This window comes from Nicotiana tabacum, chromosome 1 (assembly GCF_000715075.1).
Source record: "Nicotiana tabacum cultivar K326 chromosome 1, ASM71507v2, whole genome shotgun sequence".
Classification (NCBI taxonomy): Eukaryota; Viridiplantae; Streptophyta; class Magnoliopsida; order Solanales; family Solanaceae; genus Nicotiana; species Nicotiana tabacum.
In genome coordinates, this window is record NC_134080.1 from 164,267,358 (window position 1) to 164,291,887 (window position 24,530).

The 24,530-nt window shown below is 36.3% G+C and overlaps 1 protein-coding gene and 1 non-coding gene across 23 annotated transcripts in view; one reads left to right on the forward strand and one right to left on the reverse strand.

Annotated features, from left to right (window-relative positions):
* The first annotated feature begins 4,080 nt into the window (after window positions 1–4,080).
* Window positions 4,081–6,693, forward strand: LOC107802702 (uncharacterized). The gene is made up of 2 exons (XR_012710092.1): window positions 4,081–4,193; window positions 6,230–6,693. It is a non-coding gene; the product is annotated as an uncharacterized LOC107802702 (transcript).
* A 5,887-nt stretch (window positions 6,694–12,580) lies between these two features.
* LOC107802701 (DNA mismatch repair protein MSH5-like) overlaps window positions 12,581–24,530 on the reverse strand; it is a 38,370-nt gene continuing 26,420 nt past the window's right edge. For 10 of the 22 annotated variants that reach the window (XM_075254372.1, XM_075254370.1, XM_075254371.1 and 7 more), the window contains 10 exons: window positions 22,690–22,766; window positions 22,410–22,496; window positions 21,762–21,823; window positions 21,338–21,399; window positions 19,935–19,988; window positions 19,751–19,866; window positions 13,648–13,679; window positions 13,553–13,576; window positions 12,981–13,096; window positions 12,581–12,883 (listed from right to left, as the gene is read on the reverse strand). In XM_075254372.1, coding sequence (XP_075110473.1) covers window positions 12,797–12,883; window positions 12,981–13,096; window positions 13,553–13,576; window positions 13,648–13,679; window positions 19,751–19,866; window positions 19,935–19,988; window positions 21,338–21,399; window positions 21,762–21,823; window positions 22,410–22,496; window positions 22,690–22,766 — 717 coding nt within the window. In that variant the 3' untranslated portion in view covers window positions 12,581–12,796. Of the gene's footprint in view, window positions 12,884–12,980; window positions 13,097–13,552; window positions 13,577–13,646; window positions 13,680–19,099; window positions 19,196–19,750; window positions 19,867–19,934; window positions 19,989–21,337; window positions 21,400–21,761; window positions 21,824–22,409; window positions 22,497–22,689; window positions 22,767–24,530 lie in introns of those variants that run through there. The other 12 variants (XM_016626241.2, XM_016626237.2, XR_012710108.1 and 9 more) reach the window with 11 other exon arrangements.

Below are 24,530 nucleotides of genomic sequence, written 5' to 3' on the forward strand. Positions count from 1 at the left end.
CATCTCTTTCATGTTCTATACTGGCAATTTTCTCGTCTAAGGAATCCCTTTCTTTGTTCAAGTTCCTTATTGTTTCTTTCAAATAAACTACAACGACTACTAGGTCATCTCTGGTTTGTTCAACTTCCCCTAAGTCCATAGTCAATGAAACTTTGTCATTTATAAGACTATGGTAAGCATCAATTAATACATTTGCTAATGACATGAGCTTTTTAGGGGAGTAAGATTTCAAATTTCTCTGAACATCCAGAAAATTTACTTCATCACCGTCGTCATCTTCATCGTCATCAGATTGATCCATTATATCAAAGATTGAATCATACTCAGTTGCTTCATTTTCCACTGCCATCATTGAACTACCACCATGATCGTTTTCTTCTTCAGATTCGCTGGAGGAGTCTCCCCATACAACTAGAGCTTGCTTACAACATTATCAGCATCATTTTTTCTCTTGAAGCATTTATCAGGAACCGGGTTCCTCTTAGCTGCTTTGTCAAAGTTGTTGTTGTACTGGTCTTGCTTTAGGAGAGGACAATCCTTGATGAAGTGTCCTAGCTTGCCACATTTATGACAGAGGTCACAATTTCTTGGCTTGCTAGAACTTCCCTTTTTTGGAATGCCTCCATTCCTGTGAACCATCTTCTAGAATCTTCTTGTCAAGTAAGCCATATCACCATCTTCACCACTTGAGTCATTGATGTCTGTCTTGAGGACCAGGTTCTTCTCTCTTTTGGGCTATCTTATTTCATTGTCCTTCTTCTTCTTCATCTCATAAGTTTTCAAGTTTCCAACAAGTTCATCCATGGTCAGTGTATGCAAGTCCTTCGCCTCTGTGATGGCGTTTACTTTGCTTCCCAAGAATTGGGCAGTACACTAAGGATTTTTCTGATGAGCTTGTTTTTAGGAATGATTTCATCGAGAGAATGAAGCTCATTAATGATAGAGGTGAATCGAGAGTGCTTATCTTGGATGGATTCGTCATCCTTCATTCTGAAGAGCTCATATTCAGTGGTGAGCATGTCAATTTTGGATTGCTTCACCTGTGTTGTTCCCTTGTGAGCTGTCTACAAGGCTTCCCATATTTCTTTTACTGATTGATATGCCAATATCCTGTTGTATTCATCAAAACCTATCCCACAAACGAGAATTTTCTTTGCACGAAAGTTCTTCTTTATGGCCTTTCGATCAGCATCATTGAATTCCTTCCTCGTCTTGGGAATGGATACAGCTGAGTCACCAAGGTTCTTGGTAGAGACAAAGGGTCCGTCACATATGGCATCTCATAACTTAGAATCTTCAGCCATGATGAATTCGTGCATCCTAATTTTCCACCATCCATAATACTGTCCATTGAACCTAGGTGGTCTGTTAGTAGACTGGACTTCTTCAAAGTTTGGAGGAGCAGCTATGAGGATCCTTTCTAGGTGTTAACCTGATAGAAAGAACCTGCTCTGATACCAATTGATAGAATATGAGGGTCCACCAAACTCTATAGAGAACCAGGTTCTCTATCAGGTTCAACAGAACACACACACCGCAGTAAATAATTGACAAGAGGAATTTTACGTGAAAAATTCTCAGCTCAACTGGATTAAAAACCACGACCTACCCTTGTAGGATTTTAACTTCACTACTGAGCAACTTTTAGATTACAACCTATGCAACCTAGGAATTAACCTCTTAATCCCACACTAACTTGTAATACTCTATTACAAGACACTTTGTAATAACTCTATTACAAAGACTTTTATAACTCGACTAACTCTAGCCAAGACTCAAACATGAAGTTTTAAGATTTACAAAGGGTTTCCTACATATTGCTTCTTAGTAAGCTAAGTAGGAGTTACAAGTAATAACATTAACAAAGTTACAACTCAACTAAGGACATACAATAACTCGATGTGGGAACTGGACCGCAGTTGTTTTGTTCTTTGTTCTTGAAGCACTTGAGAGTTTCTTGCTGGATGATCACTTGAGAGAGCTTGAGTGAAAATTCCAAGTGTTCAAGTGAAGTGTTTTACCTTCCTTGATTATATTAATACATGTATGACATCACTTATAATGATGTAAGCAAGGTAGGTAAATAGTCTTCCACAAAAAAGTTGACTGCTGCACTGTTCATGTACTGTAGCGTGTGCAGGCAGCAACTTTTCTAGCTAGAGAGTTGACTTCGTACAGTCACCTCGGGAACTGGTAGGGACTTGTTCCCTCAGTTGTTCCTTCTAGTCTGAGGAGTTGAACCATAACCCAAACTGGAACCTTGTGATCTTAAGGTCTTGTAAATGTGTAACAGGTTCCATATCTTGTTCTAGATAGTAAGTTCGTTAGATCATCAAAACATAAAATAAATACTTATGACCAAGGTACTTGTAACCTATCATAATGTGATGAACAATTATGGCCCTTGGGCTAATTGCATTAGAACCAACTGAACAAAGCTATTGAAAGTATTAACTGAGCAACGGAGCTTGCAAGAGATAAAAATGTGATATATTGTTTTGATATGCGTGAATGTCAGATCATTACAAATGATTAAGACCCTCTTTATATAGTAGAGGAATCCTATCTATTGTATAATTCTAAATACAGAAAAAATTCCATGATTAGCTAAATAACCGTTTTTGATTTGATCTGTTCCGGGATCTCCGTCATGATTCTCGACCCGTCACGGATATCTCGCATTTCTGTTATTATGCTATCTTCGGTCTCGCTCGACGCCTATCCCGTTTGGTCTCGATCATCACCGGTCTCGATCTTGACAGGTACTTCGAATCCTGAACTCAATACTTTATCATCATGTCTCGATCTGACATACTACGGGGCAGATCCTCGACCTATCCCCCTGGTCCCGGTTAATTTGTGAAATCGGGTGGGCCCGATTTTTACTGTATACAGAATCCTTCCCCTACAACAAACTTAGTTTGGAATGTATGGGATTCTGAAAAAGAAGAAGGTATAATTAGAGAGCACTTGAAAAAAAATGCTATCCATTTGAATAAAAATCTTGAAAAGAAAAATAAAGATAAAAATATCTTGTTTTGAAGGATTCACTTTCAGTATTATTTTAATTAATATATGTGGTTACTGGGTTGGGTCGTTCCTATTTTGATTGGATTATTATTTATTAGACTAAATATAAAAAATAAAAAAATAGTGAAATAAGAAAATACTGGAGTACTAAAAAGTTATATTTTCGGTCATTATGATATTTTTTGCGAGTTAATAAAAGTTTTATGATTTTTGTATGAGAAAACGTAGTTCTATGACTTAAATGGAAAAAAAATCATAGTTATATGATTATTTGTGAAATTTATCCGAAGATGTGTAACCATCTATAATTGGCCGCCTTGATAGAGTTGAGTGCCAAATCTTATTTAGGTCTCGTGATATTGAGTGCTGATTTACTTCCTGAGGTTGGCAGTTTGAATTGCTCTCCAGAATGTAATTTGCTTTTCATGATGATCTGAATTCAATTTTGTCATCGTGTTTGTATTAGTGATTGAGATTCAAATTGATATTTGGTTTTGTTGCTGTCCCGCTGATTTGTTGTATGAAGAGTTGAAAACGCAGCAGCAATTGTTATGCAAATTGATAAACTTATATTAAAATTATAGTGAACCGTAACGAATTACTTTATTGTGTATAATTGATAGACCGAATACTGAAGTACTAAATTGAAATTCTTAAATATCTTACCGAACTACATATATCATGACACATTTGAGATTTCAAGTATCAAAAAATTTTCTTTCTTAAATTTAATTTATAATTAAACCATACCACATAATTAAAAAAAAAAAGGAGTGCGCAATTAACAAATCTAATAAAAATATATTTTATTAATAAATTTTATGAGGACAACTCGAAGTATTTCTTGATTCTTGTCCCTAATTTATTTTCCTTAAGTCGCGGGCTTTGCGTAAATTTTTAAATCCAGTTTGTTACAGTTTCGTCTTCAGCTTTCACACATATCAGACGTGTGATTTTTCATTTCCGTGTGATATACGTGTCACGAGATGATTGGCATCTTCTATGTGGCTTCCTCTTAACATAACGACTCAAGATTGAACCAAACCCTTTACAAAAGAAGGGTCAAAACTTTCTCTTCCATTTTTGTCTCTCTCTCTCTCTCTCTCTACAAACCTAATACTACATCGGAGATACAGATCTAAAACATCTCCAAAAATCTAAAAGTTAGTTTCTCCTCTCTAATCTCTCTCAATTGTAATTTTGAATTTTCTTATTTTTTCTGCTGATTTTTCATGCAGATTTATCTTCTTCTTCTTTTTCACATGCAGATTTATATTTATCTACCTATATATGCTTGAATAGTTTCTTATATGTGTGCATGTGAGTGGTGAAAATTTGAGTTTTTTCTGTTTGCGATAGTTGTAAATTCGAGTAATTAATGTTTGACTGAGATTGAAATTTGGAGGATCTCTAAAAACTGAATTGCAGATCGTATGATTCTTTTATTTGTTATAAGATTTCATACTTGTGGAGCAGCGAGGGCTTTATTTAATATTTAGATTTTCCCCCCAGAAATTAATTAACCTTTGACGGAGATATAGAATAAGATTAGCTAATTACTTTAGTTGGCGATGTAATCGGTTTCTTATTTGAGGCAAAAGAGTCAAATTATTAACATTAATTCCCTTACACTGTAATGCTGAATGGTTACTATATCCTGATTGTGGATATATAAGGTGCTCTAGCTCTATGCGGATGTAGCATTACAGGGACGGGTTCAATTGAACCCATAACTTTCGACGTGGAACATAAATATATGTGTAAAACTCCACTCAAAGTGCAACAAATAGTAGATATGAACTCATAGCTTTAAAAACGTAATGGATTCAATACTAAGAATTTTAAAGATTGAGTCATATAGTTTAAATCCTAGAGTTGCCTCTGTCTATCATTTGTATTAAAGAAACAAATGCTTCCATAAGTGACGGATATAAGATGGTGAAAGGCATTTTCTTTTTTGATAACCGTGGTATCTGGGCCAGCTTGCGCGCACCTCGACAGGGTAATGGTGAAAGACATATATGCAGTGGGGTTTTCACTTAACTAGATGTTATGAATTTAGTAGCTCCTGCAAACGGCCATTACTTTCTTTCTTAAATATTCACTTTGGATGTTTGACTTGTATATTTATTAGTAGTTTTGCATATGGCTCGTAAAGCATGAGTATACTAGGATTTCAAGAAAAATCATGTTCATTATAAAAATTAAAGTTTAAACACTCTTATTACTGAAGGGATGGTTGATGGTTGAGTAGTTAAGGTGTAGAAGTAACAATTTAGTGATCTCAGGTTCAAATTCCAACACTTAATGTGAGCTCATCTGCTTTAGCTTTGGTAGGCAGGTTGGGCTTGTAAACTATAGCATGTTGTTCATTAAAACCACTGAATAGAACTCCTAGAACTAAGTGAGACCAGGAAATGCCTATACGAGGCAGAATTATTGCCTAATCAGTTTCCCTGTGTACTAGGAAATGCCAATACGGGGCAACAGTGTTGAATGGCCAATGAACTTTCTCTAAATAAATGGTGAAGATGATGGTTTAAAACATTGTATAGGATAACTGAAACTCATATATGAATGTGTTAGCTTCAGTGTAGAACCAATAGACAATTTTTGTTGTATCGAAATTTGATACGCATAATATCTTAAGCATTCCTCCTAATTTTAGTACCTTCTCTTCCTAATTAAGAGTCCTAATTTGTCTCTTCTAGTCAAATTGTCTGCACTTTAGGAGTAATATTTTCCGTATCCTTTGAGATTCAAAAAATGCTAGATAAGTATTTAACCATATACAAATGACCAAATATTTAAGTTTTATTCTTCAAATACCAGCAGTTTGAGATTGATGTATGGTGATTCAATGTAATAGACCATAAAAGGCAAACTAGGATAGTTTAATTTGGTCAAAGGAATAGTTTTTAATCCATTGATTTCTGAACTCTTCAATTGGATAAAGTTACACGGTAATGCTTGTAACATGTTTAAGGAGGAATTTAACAACGCATGAGTGCCTGTATTGTAAATTTCTGCTTATCAATTGATTATGCTTGTTTTATGTTATTATTACTTAATTATTTTTCTTGCTTATTCCCTGGGTTTGAGCATTTGCATTACTGACCTGTTGAGTGCATTCCGAGATCCTCTGTTTTGTACCTCATCTAAAGTTTTTGCTTCTTTTTTTTTTCAACATGATGATTAGAAATGGCATTGGGTGGAGGTGGTCCACAGAGAGGTACTGCTGCAGCCTCTGCTGCCAACCTACGGCGCAGGAGGACAACTAGTGGTGGAGCTGCTGGAGGAGCCGGTGGTACTATGCTTCAGTTCTACACTGACGATTCCCCAGGACTCAAGATTTCTCCTAATGTTGTGCTTGTGATGAGCATTGGTTTCATAGCTTTTGTTGCACTCCTCCATGTCATGGGTAAGCTGTACTTTGTCCGCAAGGAAGGGTAGAGAATTTCAATATCCCGTTTTCCTCTCAAGAGAATTGGGTGTCAACTGATTGAGAATTCGTCTAAGACAAACTGAACTGATAGACTTACCTTTTTTGATTTTCCTGTACTGTAACGAGTTTATAGAAAATTTCAAGTTCTGAGTTACTGGTTTTTCTATGTTGTTTCGACATCTAGAAAGAATAGGACGTACCGAGTTATGTTTCGTTTACCCTTGATTGGACTTGTATTCTGGTTTCTCAGTATAGCTCTCGTAGAATTAGGTAGGAAGATTGGATGCATGTTGATAATTTATAAATGATTCTAAAGAGCTGAGACAGATAATTCTAAAGCCGTGCTGAAGGTACGAACCCCTAGGAGGATAGAGGAGCGCGTCGTTGACCCTAGGAGATCTGTGCGTAAAAAGAACAGCCGACGCAAAGGCAATTGGTTTTTTTAATTGAGTGCGAATTTGCGTGTCCTTGGAATTGCAGTTTTCTCTTAAGCTCATCTTCTACCCAGGGGCAGATCTACCCTATAAATTGGGGTTCACGTGAACCCATGATCTTCCCAGCAAATCAGTTTTTTCACGTACATAATTTACACAAATGGGCTAATATTGACTTTAGGAACCCATGCTCTATATTGCTGAGTGGTGCACTGGCTGGATGGTAGTTTTATTTCCCCAAGAACAAGGGATCGAATCCCCTTGGACCACCTCGTGCTACACTTTTCTTTCTGTTTTTTCTAGAGCAAACTTCATTTGTAGCCATTCGGAAAAAATTAGTGACAATAGGTAGCCACAAGATAAACCAAAAAATTAATAGCCCAAAACCAATTACAAGAGTTAGCCCAAAACCACTGCCACTCTTCCCTTCAAATTTTAAACTTTTCAATTCCGTAACCTACTTTAATCTATATCTTCCCTTACTTTGCCACCTACTTAGAGAAATTCGAAGTAAATTGTTTGGTTTACTTCACAATAATAAGTATACTTGGTTTACTGCAAAAACAGCAAACATTGAGGGATTTTCCTCTCTTCTATCTACTTCACAATAATAAGTATACTTGCGCCAAGTCCAACAAACATTCATAAAAGATCGCCAAGTTGGTGGGGTTTTGTTTTATAGACGACTAAACAAGTACAATAAAATATTAATATTTTTACGTCCTCCCTACTCACTTTATGTAGTGATCTGTAATCGGACACGGAATTAAATATAGAGGAAAAATTTTGACACATCAATAATATATATATATATAGAAGATTATAATACCAAGTTCCAACAATTAAATGAGTTAGGACTTGGGGTAACTTCTAAGAGTTTTGCATGTCTTTTCTTATTTCTCACCCCTCATAAGAAGATGAACTTTTAAATTATATCATTAATGATAAAATGAGGTTAATAAAATTAAGTAGCTTTTCAAACATGACAATCTTTGTACCACAGAAAATAGGGATGCATAGGAAGTACAACTAATAATTTCAAAATGTTTTGAAAGAGAAACTGTTTGGATGGGCTTAAAAATTGGTCAAACCAGCTTTTAAGCACTTTTTAACATTTGGAAGTGTTTGGCAATTCCTAAAATGACTTAAAAAAGCTAAAATCTGCTTAAAAAAGCCAAAACCAACAAATTGGGTAAATCCAACTTTTTTTATACAAAACTTGAAATTGTTGTTTTCTTTCCCATTATTCTCCAGACTTGTTTGCTTCCCATTTTTTGTTTTTTATTAATTTTCTTTAAAATATTAATTATTATTTTTGTTTGCTTTCTTCGTACAGAAATTGGGTTAATTTTCAATTGCTTTCTTCATACTACTTTTATTTTTTAAATTGAAAGTGAATTAAAACATTAATTATTATGTATTTATATTATTTAAAATAAAACATTATATTAATAAGTTTCTTTATAAGTTTAACAGCTTTCAGGATATTTCAGTAATTTTAACAAAAAAAATGCTCACTAACCCTTGTTTACCAAACACTTCAATGGTTTTTTTCAGCTCCAACAATTTTATCCAAACACGTAACTGCTTATTTATAAAACCAGCTCCAGCACTTAAAAAATGCTTTTAAACCGTGTACTTAAAAGCTACTTTTTTTAAGGCAATCCAAATGGGCCCTAAGTAGGTGGCAGAGTAAGGGGAAAGCATGGATTAATGTAGGCTATGGATCAATTATGTAATGTCTGGTTTTACAAACGTGTAGTCATTCAATATACAAAAAAGCTCTCACTATACAAAATAAATATACAAATAGATTGTCACTACAAAAAATACACAAAATAGACTATCACTATACAATTTATATACTAAATAGGCTGTCACTATATAAACAATATACATAATAGACTGTCAATATACAAAATATATACAAAATAGACTGTAACTATACAAAAAATATATGAAATAGATATCACTATACAAATATATATACAAAAAAGACTATCACTATACAAAAATATACAAAATAGATATAACTATACAAAATAGACTGTTACTATACATTTTGAATATACAAAAGCACTCGGAATACATTAATGGTACATTGGGAATACATTTCAAATACATGATACACTCTAAATAAACGATGTGAACACATTACACATACAAAATGTGTATATAATTTATATACACTATGTTTATATATTAGACAATACACATGTATATACAATTTTGATACATTGTTAAAAAAGATTATACACTCATGATACAAAATACACTTGGGATACACTAAATATACACTTTAGATACATAAGTACACTCGAGATAGGCTCAATATACACTAAGAATACACTATCGAACTAGGATTATATATATATATATATATATATATATATATATATATATATATATATATATATATATATATATATATATTGTCGCACCTCCTTTTATTAAATACAATATTAAATAGTATTAAAAAAAAGTAAAAGTAAGAGAGAGAAAAAGGTGTAAGAATTAAAAGAATTGAAAAAAAAATAATAGAAAGAGGAAAAAATCAAGTGTGATATGTAAGAAAGAGAAAATAATTTGGTGTTGGGAAGGAAAAATATTTAGGGAAGATAAAAAAGTTGTACCAAAATTTACTTTTGTCTTTGTCTGTTGGTTTTATTCGATGGGCTATAATTTGATATTAATTTTATCTGACTAAACATTTCGGGCTACGTGCAAAACTTTGGGCTAATAATTTTTTCCGACGGCCATACAAGGTAGTTTTCTCTTTTTTTTCTTTCATTTGTTTCCTTCCGTTTTTTCCTTTCTTTCATTTGTTTCTGTCCGTTTCTTTCTTTCTATTCACTACTCCCTTATTTTTTTGTGCTTCATTTTGCACTAAAATTTGCACAAATTTCAAATTTTACGGTATTAAATTATCAATAACATTTTATTTTCCTTCTTTGTTTTGAATGTAGAAGATAAGAACTGAATTATTTAAGAATTGTATAAGTTGTCTCTTTAAATAATACTATTTAAAATTGATAATAAGTCATAAAATACTAAATGTTCTCACATCAATTGACATTATTGGCCAATTTTTTTTGACACTTTTTGTAAACACCAAATTTACGTTAAAGCTGGTAGTGCACCCATGATCTCAAAATCATGGATCCGCCTCTGCTTCTACCGTGTGCTCTGATACCGACGTCAGGTGGGAATACAATTTAAACTGCCTTTATTTACCCTTTGAACTGCCTTTATTTACCCATATATTAACAACTTTGGAGGAAGAAAATCGTGTTTTCTTTTTCAAAGGGAGAATCAAATAGTCTGATAGAAATCCTCACTAATTTGTTGAAATAAAAGTCCTTGGCACATTAATTTTCATGTTCCTCGCAATATTAATTTTAAAGCAACCAGCTGGAATTGTTACTAGAATGCACACAGCCATACTGTTCATGGACAAGCTTCATAAATAGGAGAGAGAGAGAGAGAGAGAGATCCGGAATTAGCCTATTCATGAACATGTGAAAATCGGTGGAAAAGAATTTTTTAGCATAAATTTACGTTCTAGTCTATGGATTTAAATTCATGAGTCCCTTTAGTGCCAAGACTAAAACATAACCAAGGTTCAAAAGTAAAGGTAAAAATGCGATGAACGCGGATCGAACACGTGACATTCAGATCTTCAGTCTGACGCTCTCCCAACTGTGCTATCCCCGATTTGTTTTAAAGATCAAGCTTCATATTTATCTACTTATTTTTCTTGTTACTGTATTAACTAAACCAACAGTTATTGTAATGCACGACATCCAAAAAATCACGATAACTATAGTAAGCTTGTTGATTATAGGGCTATAATTACGTATTTTAGTTGTTTATCGCACTCTAATTTACTGCACTTTAATTGAGTTTGAGCTTTAATCGCTAGTGTTTTGCACTAATTATGTGTTTTATGCCTTATAGGAGGGATTTCGAGCTATGTAGATGTTATGAAATGAATTCAAGTGATTTGAAGCTTTGAAGTCTGAGTAAAAGCCCAAGGAATTAAGCCAGGATCGTGTTCGAGGATGAACGGATGATAGTTAAGAACGAAATGGAGAATCAAGGGGACATATTGTGCATTGTCTAGTAAAATATACATAACTTTTCGCTCAGAACTCCGTTTATGCTCCACAATATATCGTTGGAATGCTATTTGAAAGGGCTACAACTTTCATGTTTTGCATTTTTGCAAATTACAAATACCGCGATGCGTGGTGCGCCGCGCAGTGCGCCGCGCCTGTGGAAAATTCCTGTAGCCGGTTAGAATCAGCAATCTAAACTTTCCCATTGCCGCCCCGCATGGTGCGTCGCCCCATGCGGTGCGGTAGTGCAAATTTTACAGAGTGATTGTCCTATTTCGCACGAGAGAAGGTATTTTCGTCTGAGCCCGACCCTACTTGGTATAAATACATGTAAAGACGCTATTTTGAGGGGGTTGGACATACTTTTGACACAGATTGGACCTAAGGAGGCAGAGACACAATAGGAGCAAGGCGTGGAATTCTTCTACGAGTTTTTCCTTCCTCTTCCTAGTTTTCATTGTTGGTTATGACTTTTAGTATTGTAGTTTTACATACTATTATGAATAGCTAATTTGTTATCTAGAGTTTTGATAGAACCTTTTGTAGGATAAATTCTAGTTATGTTTTTATATAATTGAGCCGTAGCTTTTCTCTATTTGTTCAACTACATTTATATTGTGGTTGGTTGAAGAGCTCTCAATTGACTATGCCTATTTAGTGTGTATTATTCGGGAGAGAGTGCATATTTAGGTAGTTGTTGAACAACATCACTCCCGACGTATGTGAGAAATCAATAATCAAGGGTTTAAAGGTGGGATTAGGGATAATGAAACATTGGGTACGATCTAAGTGTGCTGTAATTAAATCCAGCTAGCGTAACTCGGGAGAGTATGTCTAGTAAATTATCGTAATTACTCGGGAGAGAATTACAACAGTCGGAGCGCTCATGATCGGTAGAAAATACTTAGGCAAAATTATAGAGGGTATAGCGGGAAGGATTCCGACAATTGGGGAAATCATAACTCTAGACCTCCTTAATCTTTTCTCCAACCCGTAGTATCTTTAGTTGTTAATTTACTAATTTAATTATTTAGTTAATTAGATATAAGAATCTTAATACTTATAACTTAGGAATTGTTCAAGCTTGTCTTCTTAGCAATATTAAACAATTGTAGCTAAGCTTTAGTTCTCTGTGGGATTCGACTCCGGACTTGTAAATCGAATTATATTTGCAACGATCGCTTAGTCCTTTTTATAAGGCATAGTTGGGCGTGATCACTAGTCAATAAGAGAATCTCTTTCTGATTTTAAGCTTGTCCCTCTAGGATGCATGGAACGATTTTAGTGGCTTTCAAATTAAAATAACTTCTCAAAAACTCAAAACTCTGCTCTTATTCTTATATAAAACACTCTAACCACTATGGGAGCCTAGAAAATAAAGACGTTTCAATAAACTAATTCCCATTGCCATCCCTCGAAATAGTTAAAAACTTAAAACACGTTCACCGTCACGTCAATTCATTCCCCAACTTTTACCCAATTTGAATCATCTTTCAAGAGTTGGCAAGTGGACATTTGAATAAGGATTATATTAAAAACTTATACTATAGGTAAAGTAGAGCCAAGTTGACGACGTTAGAGTATCTTTTATCAAAATAACCAAATTATTTGCCTTACATAGCTCAAAGCGACTTGAGAGAAGATACCAACTTTGCCTTACATTATGAGTCCCGCAAAAAGATTCATGGATACAGTTTTGCATCATTGATCAAATATAACCGAGTTAGCACTGAATGTGAAAGACAAAATTCAAAGGAATATGATTTCTTTTAGGATTGGGTAGGAAAGATCTCTTCAAAGAACTGGAGCAGATCACCTTTCCGAGCATCAAACGCTAGGAACTTCTCCACTGCATCCTGCATTCATTTTGCAATTGAAGGCTTGAAATTGTTGATACTGATACAATGACTTTTCTTTTACTAATTCTGAGACATTGTTTAAAATGATACACACCTTGTACTGCTGATCACGAGCTATTACATTATCCCTGCTAAGTCTCTCAATTTGGTTGTCATTCTTGAGAGTATCCAATATTAATGCTGCTCGCTTTAGAACTTCGTGAGGTAATCCTGCAGGAACAAGTACACTTGAATTGTCAAATTAAACTTTTTGCTCATAAAGGGTACAAATACTCTCCAAGATGCCGAAGATGATATGTCGGAATAGCAATACATGTAAAGCAACGAACCACTATGGGATTTTTACCAGAAATCTGATTATGATATCGCTCTCTAACTTATTTTCCATTTTCTTTCTCAAGGAATATCTTCATACCACTGATTGCTAGTATGAGAAAGATAATCAAAAATCAAAGATGCTAGAGAAGGATCAAGCTTTCATAACACATCCTACATATAATTTGAACCAAACACCTTACAGCCTTCTTTCCTAATCAAATGCAATGATAAGATAAAACTAAGCTACTATTAAAAAAGTTGACTCATTAAAAATGTTACAAATATACGGTGCTCTTAGGCCACCTTAAAGGATAAGGAAATATTTCTTCAAGCAATAATTTAACATACCAGCTAGCTGCGCACAGTGCAACCCTGCAGAAAAAACAAACCATTAGAAATTTACTGTTATGCATGTTCCTTCGAGGAAAGAAACTTGCACTTACCATAGCTAAGGAGGGCACGTCCGGCGACCAACCTGCCAAGCATGCAAGAGTAGGTGATATCACCATTCCCGCAGAAATAACAACCACCAAAATTTAAATCTAATATGCGGACACGGTAAAAGTTAAATGCTCATAAAGTCATGCGTGTAGCCTTTAATGTACAAAAATGAATGATATAATAGTCCATGGCAAATTAGGCAATGCGGAGAACCTTAAATCAGAAGGTTCACTTAAGTTGAAATAAAATAGGAAACTGAAATTTTGACTATGACAGCCAAGTTTATCCATCAGAAGGGTCAGAGGGGTAGTGGGCACATACAAGTTGTATACACCAAACTTACTACATATTTAGCTAGTTTGCGAACCTTTACGCCTAGGATACCAGAATATCAAACGATGAACAAAGAAAGGTATGAGAGAAGCCTATTGGCTAGTGAGTGTGAGGTCCCAGTCAGTGGCGGGGGCAGGATCTCCACGAAGGAGGTTCAGAAAAAGAAAAAAAGTTTAAAAAAATTGTAGCTGTGAGAATGCACGGGAGAAACTATTATTGATGAATAATTACAATGATACAATGAGCCATATATATATAATACATGTCCTACTCCTAATACATATGGGGTTAGGGTTATTTACGACTATTTAACTATCAAATTAACACTCCCCCTCAAGCTGGTGCATATAAATCATATGTACTGAGCTTGTTACATATATAACTAATACGAGGACTAGTGAGGGACTTGGTGAAAATATCAGCAAGCTGATCGACTTCACAAATTTTGTAGCAATATCTCCCGAGAGTATCTTTTCTCTAACAAAGTGACAGTCAATCTCGATGTGTTTAGTTCTCTCATGGAACAGTGGATTTGACGCAATATGAAGAGCAGATTGATTATCACACACAAGTCCCATCTGACTAATCTCACCAAATTTCAACTCCTTGAGCAACTGTTTGATCCAGATTAACTCACATGTCGCCATAGCCATTGCTCGATATTCTGCTTCTGCACTAGACTGAGCAACCACATTATGTTTCTTGCTCTTCCAAGACACCAAATTTCATTCTACTAAGACACAATATCCAGACGTAGAACGTCTATCAGAAGGTGATCCTGCCCAATCAGCATCTGAGTATCCAACGATCTGCTCATGGCCTCGATCCTCAAACAATAAGCCTTTGCCTGAAGCTGATTTTATATACCGAAGAATGCGGACAATTGCATCCTAATGACTATCACAGGGAGAATCCATAAACTGACTCACTACACTCAGAGGAAAGGAAATGTCAGGTCTAGTCATTGTGAGGTAATTTAATTTACCAACCAACCGCCTATATCTTGCAGGATCGCTAAGAGACTCCTGAATAACTGTGCTGAACTTACCAAACCAGGCTCGAGGAGACTGCTTTAGACCATAGAGGGACCGCCACAACCGACATACAAGGCCACTTGACTCCCCTTGAGCAACAAAACCAGGTGGTTGCTCCATATAAACCTCATTCTCAAGGTCACCGTGAAGAAAACCATTTTTAATGTCCAATTGATAGAGAGGCCAATGGCGAACAACAACCATGGATAGAAAAAGGCGGATTGATGCAATTTTAGCCACGGGAGAGAAAGTATCACTTTAATCGAGTCCAAATATCTGAGTATACCCTTTGGCAACAAGACGAGCCTTAAGTCGATCAACCTGGTCATCTGGACCAACTTTGACTGCATACACCCAACGACAACCAACAGTCGATTTACCCGAAGGAAGAGGAACAAGCTCCCAAGTACCACTCGTATGTAAAGCAGACATCTCGTCAATCATAGCCTGTCGCCATCCGGGATAAGACAATGCTTCACCTGTAGACTTAGGGATGGAAACAGAGGACAAAGATAACGCAAATGCACAATGGGATGATGACAGACGATTGTAACTTAAACCGACATAATGAGGATTAGGATTAAGTGTGGACTGTATACCTTTTCGTAGTGCAATCGGTTGATTAAGAGGAGACAAGTCTGCAGTATTAGCAGGGTCAGGTGCAGGACGTGAATCAGCTGGGCCTGATGCTGGGCGCGAACGACGATGATAGTCAGAAGTGGTGGAGCTGTAGAAGGTTGAACTGGACTAGGTGGTGGCACTGGAGCTATAGTTGGTGGAACTGGACTAGGTGGTGGCACTAGAGCTATAGGTGGTGGAGCTGCAACTGGAACTGTAGGTGGTGGAGCTACGGAGGAAGATATGAGAGATAGGGACTGAATCTCCAAAAGAAAGAACTAGTAGCACCTCAGAAATACCTAAGTGATTAACTGGACCTGTGAAGTATGATTAGGTTTCAAAGAAGGTAACATTAGCAAACATAAGAAATCGCTAAAGGTCAGGAGAATAACATCGATATCCCTTTTGCGTTCTCGAGTAACCCAGAAATATGCACTTAAGAGCACAAAGAGCTAACTTATCTTTTCTTGGAGTAAGGTCATGAACAAAGCACGTACTCCCAAAGACACGGGGTAGAAGAGAGAACAAAGGTAAGTGGGGAAAGAGGACAGAAAATGGAACTTAATTTTGGATAGCTGAAGATGACATACGATTAATAAGACAACAAGATGTAAGAATTGCATCCCCCAAAAACGCAGCGAAACATGATATTGTATGAGTAGGGTACGAGCAGTTTCAATAAAATGTCTATTCTTTCTTTCAGCTACCCCTTTTTGTTGGGATGTGTACAGACAAGATGTTTGATGAATAATCCCATGGGAGTTCATAAACTGCTGAAATGGGGAAGACAAATACTGTAGGGCATTATCACTACGAATGTGCGGATAGAAACCTCAAATTGATTTTGCATTTCAGCGTGAAAGGTCTGGAAAATAGAAAACAACTCAGATCGATTTTTCATCAAAAATATCCAAGTGCACCTAGAATAATCATCAATGAAACTGACAAAGTAGCGGAATCCCAAGGTAGAACTGACCCGACTAGGACCCCAAACATCTGAATGGACTAAAGTAAAAGGTGACTCTGCTCGATTATCAAGACGCTGCGGGAAATGGGAGCGGGTATGCTTACCGAGCTGACATGACTCACACTCTAATAAGCCAGGTACCATTTTCTGAAGTTTTGACAAACTAGGATGTCCTAACCGTTTATGTAATAAATCTGGTGAATCAGTAACGGGACAAGTTATTAGAGGAAGACAAGATGCGAGTCCATGTGATTTTGCAAGGATAAGGTAATAAAGTCCATCTGATTCACGTCTGGTACCAATGATTCGCCCTGTATTGCGTTCCTGTATAAAAACAAGGTCATCAAGAACTAAAACATCATATTTAAGTGATTTGGCTAAGCGACTAACGGCTATGAGATTAAAAGGATCATCAGGAACATAAAGAACTGAGTCTAAAGATAAGGAAGGAAGTGGATTTGTTTGACCTATTGCAGTTGTCATGGCTTGAGACCCATTGGCCATTGTGACCGTTGGAAGAGATTGAGAATATGAAATACTAGTTAAAAGAGATTTGTTACCAGAAATATGATCAGATGCACCTAAATCAATGACCCAAGACTCAGAGGTTGAAGATTGGGAGACACAAGTCACGCTACGATCTGTTTGAACAACGGAAACTATCCCTGAAGATGTCTGTTTACATGTTTTATACTGAAGGAACTCCATATAATTCGGTATAGAAACCATCTGAATTGCATTGAATCCAGTGGATTGTGAATCAAAGGCTTGTGATACGAATGCATTTTAATGTTTATGCCAGGAAAAAAGCAGATTTTTTTGGAATTATTGTTCACGCCGGAAAAATATAAAAGTGGTCGGAATTTGATTTGAACTAGAAGGGTAGGCTCGGAATTGTGAGGAGAGCAAGCTGTTCTGAAGGAGTTTCGCGAAAAAGTGGCCCACGCGCCGGCGCGTGGGTCAGAACCTTTGCCGAAAAATTTCTGTTGCCGGCGCGTGGCAGCTTTTCTGCCGGAGAAATTTTAACGGGTTGGTCGCCGAGGAGTGATCTACCTCGTGGTGGTGTTGGTTTTTTGCACAACCGACAGAAAGTGACTTGCACGTAGACAGGCCTTAGGTCATCGGAAAAATTGCACGATGACTAAGTTCTTTCTTCCCGGTTAACGCCGGAATGACGCACGGTGATGTTTTCTCACTAATGCTCTGATACCATATGAGAATGCACTGGAGAAACTATTATTGATTAATAATTACAATGATACAATGAGCCCTATATATATATATATATATAATACATGTCCTATTCCTAATACATATGGGATTAGGATTATTTACGATTATTTAACTATCTATGACCTTAGGAAGGTTTTGAACCCCCTTGACCACTAAGCTACAGTTTTGGGTTGTGTTAAGGGGGTTCAAAACTTAATATATAGAGGTAAAAAAAATCAGATTTTGCCTTATATATACAGTATAATTTTTGGGCGAAGTGGATTCGGGTGAACCCCCTTCCGCCACCCTAAAGCCGCCCCTGGTCCCTATTCTTTACTAGAGGGAAAACCAAAGGCCTCTGCCATTCCATCCCTTGGATAGATAGAAAGGAAGCACATCGCTTTTGTTTTTTTTAATGTTGTCCAAGAGTTGAATAATGGTCTTTCGACAATGGACTCGTGAATATATTTGCAAATATTGATCATTTGATTTTATGAAACCTCTAATAACATTCTTGTGAGCACATTATCTGACGAAGTGCTAAGTTTATTTTTATGTCCTTATCTTTTAGTAAAGTATTAGATTAGATGGGATTGTGGTACCTAAAAGCAAACAATTCAGAGATCTAGGTTCATCGTTCTAGTAGAAAAGAATGACAGATGAAGATGTTATACATAGAATCAAAATCGGATTTTGTTGAGAAGGAAAAGTGCTACTGGAATGTTAAGTTATAGAAGGATACCTATCAAAGTGAAAAGTAAGTCCTATAGGACAATTATAAGACCAGCAATGTTATATAGGAGTAGAATGTTGGACCACTAAAATCCAACGCATTCACAAGATGAGTATCACAGAGATGCGAATGCTAAGATGGATGCTGAGAATATACTTATGCTGTGAATTGACAATCACTGATTTAGATAGAGCTAGCTTAATGCCTAGGAAATATTACGACTCATTTGGTCCTTGCTCTGAAAATGTCAAAAAAGATATTGTGTCAAATTAGTAACTCACTCTTGGTCAATACATGTACACTGCAAGTCATGCCAAACTCCTGAATAATTGTGCTAAACTTGTCAAATTATGCTCGAGTAGACTGCTTCTAACCATATTGAGATCGATTACGAATACAAGACCACCAAATTCTTCCTAAACAACAAACTTGGTTGTTGCTCCATATACATTTTGTTTCAATACCCCCGTGAAGTACATTCTTGAAATCCAACTAATGGAAAAGCCAGTATAGACAAAAAGAAACGGATGGAAGCAACCTTATCCTTGGCAGAGAATGTATTACCATAGTCAAGTCCAAAATCAGTGTACTCTTGAACTGATAATATGATTTGGACCAACTTTCACAATGATTGCAACAAAACGTGTATTTACCTGAAGGTAGAGGAACAAGCCCTTAAATACCATTATACTGTACAATAGAAATTCATAAATCATAACTTTTCACTAGCCTCAATGAGAAAAAGCTTTGCTTGTAGACTTAGGAATAGAAACGAAGGACTAGGGCATTATATAAGTATAACGGGGTGATAATGAGAACTCCAAAAAGAATAGACGGAATGACGATTTCAAATAGAACGAATACGTCTAAGAACAACCATTGAGAACTACCTAGAGGAGACAAGTCTGCAACAGACAAAGGCCTTGGCATAGGATCATCTGAACGGATGCAGGCTGCTGATGAGAGAATGAGTGGCTAATTTATCTTTTCCAGTGAAATAAGAGATACTTATGAAGAAATTAGATGAAAATGTTACTGATTACTAATTGTGGAATTGAAAAAGAATTAATACAAAGTTTAAAAAAACATAGTCACAAAGTAATTTGTTCCTTAGACTGTAGGATCAAATCAAATGTGAAACAAGGTTTAAGGTGCATCGGCCTGCAATAACTGATTTATACTTGAAATCATATAAGAACTGAGCATACCTATAGAGAAATACAATGTCTTCAACATCCGCACAATCTTTATCCGGGCTTAGCACGCTCATCGTGTAACACTTGATTCTGTCTGACTGAAATTTATCCAAATATGAATTCTTGGTCTGGACAACACAGAAAGTGTTTAAATGACTTCAAATAAGAAACATCAGGCAAAATCATTATGTACTACCTCCAGTAAACAACTATTATCAAATATCTCTGTCAAGTGAGTACAGACCAGGACCTGCAAAACAGACAGTTATGACTACGGAACTTCCCATTAACACAATAGCACACAAGTGAGTAGTGAGGTGCAACTTTCAGCAAGAAATTAGGTTACCAAACAAAGTTAGTCAACAGTATTTTCAAGAACATTTTGATGTCCAAACTTATCACTAGGCATGTAGCAAAGTATGTGAAGTGGCAACCAGAAATCGAGCTTGAAGCTCTTATCTTACCAACAAGGTGAGAGCTGATGGCTGTTGGTCTATACTACAATCAAAAAGCTCGTCATGTGGACCTCTTCACACACCCCTCACGCCCAGGGCTTGAGTCTCGATCGTGGGCAATTTAATATGGGGGGCCACCACGAGAATTGGATGAGTCTTACTCTTATACCGTGATAAAGAAATGGACCTTTGGCCTAACTTAACCCCAAAAGATAGCTCATGAGATGAGGATTGCCCAAGACAATATAAAGAGGCCTTCCCATCCCTTAATGGCCAATGTGGGACTCAACTCCCCCTCACACACCCATGAATGGACATCTGGAGCATGGACAATATAAGATGGGGCCCAACATCATCGGACCTAACTCAACTCCAAAAACTAGCTCGCGAGGTGAGGATTGCCCTGGACCATATAAGGAGTCCAATACTCGCATCCCCAATCCATGTGGGATATTCAACATCCAGTTTGGTTGTGTAACTTTGGATATGGACATATAGGTTAGCTTAAACTAGAAGAAGCAATTTTGGAGTGCAAGAGGAAGGAAAGAAAGATGTACTCCACTTGAGGATCAAGTCAAATTTGACAACTAAAATAGCACAGCATCAAAGGGGCAGCGGATTGGCACAATATATTTTGTTGTTTCTAAAGAATTGAGCATTTGGTTCTAAGCAATCATTAAATAACAAATTCCCTTGTAATTTCAGATAATTGTCGAACAATGCTGACGTGGTTTTCCCAGAAGAAGAGATATAGTGCAGTTAAAGGAAGCAGAGACATAGCTGCCCGTCAAGATCAGAGGGAAATTGTACTATTTGAGACCAAAAGACAGGATGAGGAGGGGCCAAACTAGTCAGAAAAGGGACATATAAGTGAACAAGCAAACCATACTGTTTCCAGAAGAAAGTAAAAAATAAAAACAGCCTGTGATTCATACATTTCTATCAATACAATACGCATGCAGATGATGAACTATTCTCATTCTTTTCAATTCTCATATTATTTGACTGTACCTAAATTGATTTTCAAAATGCTTAGCCATTACCATCACAGTTCTTATGAGCATTATGAAAATCAATTATACTTGTCCCAAAACTCTCTTCCACGTGGTATCTAAACAAATATCAGGAGGCAGTAGGACCAGACCTTTGGAGGGTCATAGCATGACACAAAGTGATTTATGGTTCCACCAAGGAGACCGATACCATCTGAAAGGACAATAAAATGTATTATGAGACAACCAACAACAGTGGAACTACCTTTGCGTTAACAGTAAATTTTACTACTTTATTTGGTTGTTCAATACTTTTACAAGAGACAACAGAGTGTCATGTCTTCATACCCTAACACTTAAGAAAGGGCAAATTAGATCACTAGGTAATTGGTAGTTAAGTGCCTATGAAAATCAGTATAAAGCTGCTATGGATTAACATGGCCCAGCATTATCATTCCAATTGGTATTTTAGTAGTATAATGTTTCGGAAGATTTTCTATTTTTTCATATCAAAGTCCAACTTAAAATGAAAATTTTGAATTAGGGTCAGAAATGCGAGATATTTGGAAGACCAACCTTCTGTAAGGGTGCCTTTACCAAACTCATCCAGCAAACATAAGGACCGAGGACTTGCATGCCTGTAACGATTTTCACATGAAATTACATGCATATGATTCACCTAGTGTGTACTTGTATATATCACGTATGTGTTGTGTGTGTCCCTGTATATACTTGTATGATACCCTGGTTCAACGAATGAATGAAGCTATGATCGTACCCTGATAGAGATGATGGTCTCAAAAACCCTGGTTTAAAATGTTTACTACTTATGCTAATATAATAATTAAGACTTTTTCGTCGGGGTGGCCCCAAAGCGGAATTGACCGGTGGTGCTTGGTCGAAGCTCCAGTAGGTAGCCACTCCCTTCTCAGAGAACCGTATGTGAGACTTCCGCCTCATACGGCTCCGTCCCGAGCTTCCGTCGTCGGCCTTGACATTAAACCATTATCTATGCATGTATTTTCAGCCTGGACACACTATCAAAAAACTTACGCTGACAATAAACATAAATACATGATCAGCATTCTGAATTTCAGAATTACTGATCAATGATATCGGCTTTACGCTCAGATGAATATATTGGAGTCCTTCAGTATGCAAAATTTCTCAAAGCATAGGTATATTGCAATTTGCTGGTCTTTATTAGGTTTTAGTTAAGCATACCTTAACATCATTCCCACTTGGTGCAGGTCAATCATAAATGTCGATTGTTCAGCAGTCATAAACTTACTTCCCATGGCACAAAATATCCTGTTTGTCAAGTGGCATTATCACTCTTTGACATATCAAGCAAATGACCTAAAATACAACCTACGCAAAGTTGACATTCCTTGGAAAATATGCTATCGTGTTGAATAATGCAGTTGAATATTCAATTTTTACAGATGAAAATAGTGCTGCTTAAGAAAAATTAACTAAAAACTACAGAAGAAGTGCAGAAAACCTGTCAGTTAAACCCACTGTGGCAGCATCTGCAGGTACAAAACTTCCAATGTGGGAAAGGAAAACTATCAACGCAACCTAAAAGAATTATTAAACGGAGTGATTAACTGGAGCAAATATGGAACCACAAACATATATATTTCTTTTTTGATGAACCAAATTGATGAACACCGAAAACACCGAGAACAGACGAGCTGTTCCATTGGTGTTTACTTCATTATGAGTTTGAAGTATGAGAATAATTTTAAAGACAAGGATATTTTATTCCTTATATAAAAAGAAGGATAAGTTCACCACCGATGAGGGAACACATATCCGTGGCCATTTCCATCAAGTCGAAAAGAATATGTTTAAGGGGATTTTATACAAAGCTACAAAGTATAACACCTCGTATCAGATCAGAGAACCACGGTTAATAGAGCTTTGAGTACACTACCTGAAAACTTGGATATAAACTTTTGGGTTGTGAAATTGATTATAACCACTAACCAGTACATCAGGGCTGCAGGTGGGAATTGCAATAACTCTTGCACTTCGGATGGTTATGACTTTTATGAAAGGATTGATACGGGTAAATGGAAGACATGATTCGCAGGATTCATATAACCGATCCCGACTAGCTTGGAATTAGGCGTAGTTGTGTTGTTTGTTGTGTTTACCAAAAAGTCAAAATTTTCTTACTTTAGTGACTGGAGAGGCATTGGTGTGAGGATAAAAAATGCATGGAAACAAAGTATGTTAGGGGCCGTCTGTAAATTGGGTGGAAAGGTCCAGATTCCGTATGTGTGCTGGACGGCAAAGGGAGTTGGAGATCTTTATCTGATGAAAACTTTAGATGACTATACATGGTTTATTACAAGCCAGCCTTGGAGAGGCTATCAGTCTCTGTACTCATTTGCTCAAGATCTTACAACTAGAGTTGTATGTAGTGGTTGGGGAGAAAATTTTACTGCTATAGGGTAGGGAAGAAGAAGAAGAATTAAAACTTATTTGTTAACAATGCCTGATGTCTAGATCATCCAAGCAAAATTTTCACCCTAAAAAATATTTTTCTAATATTTTGCAAACATTTTGAGTAAAAAGAGCCGAGAGTCTTCCGGAGACAGCCTCTCTACCTTCTTAAGGTGGCCTAAGGTCTGCGTACACTCTATGCTCTCTAGAACCCATTAGTGGGATTACACTAGGTTTGTTGTTGTTGTTGTTGTTGTTGTTTGAGGAGTAAAAAGACATATTTCTGTTGCTAAACAAGCCATTGCTGGATTAACTGGGAAACTAGAGTATGTCAAATTGAGAAACTCGTGTCTCTTTCATTTTACCAAATTCACCCAAAAGGGAAGGACGAAAGACGTCTATATTGTTTCACATGTCTCAGTGTGCATACCTTCTGTCTCCCCCTAGCGCAAATAATACGTCAAAATGACATAGCAGCACATATGTTGAAGAATGTGTCATTGGACGTAAGGAGTTTTTGACAGGCCCAGTTTTTAGCTAATGAATGTTTCATCTGTATACGTTACTAGTTTCTCGCAATGTGCGTTGCACGTGTATCCCGTGGCAATTAATACAAACTTTTCAAAAACCAGATAAATGTTAATGTTTAAACATATGTTATGTATGAACAAACTTTAAAGGAAAAGAGTACAAGCTCAAGATGATAAAAGGTGCATGATATTATTATGGTAAAAATATACATAAACGTTAAAAGAGAAAAATGAAGAGACCATTATTATTTTTGTTAATGAAGTTCTTTTGCAACATAATTTCCGAGTTAATCAAACTGTTTGCAGAGAGAAACATAATCAAGTAATTATAATTTGAAAAGAAATAAACAATCAAACTGCA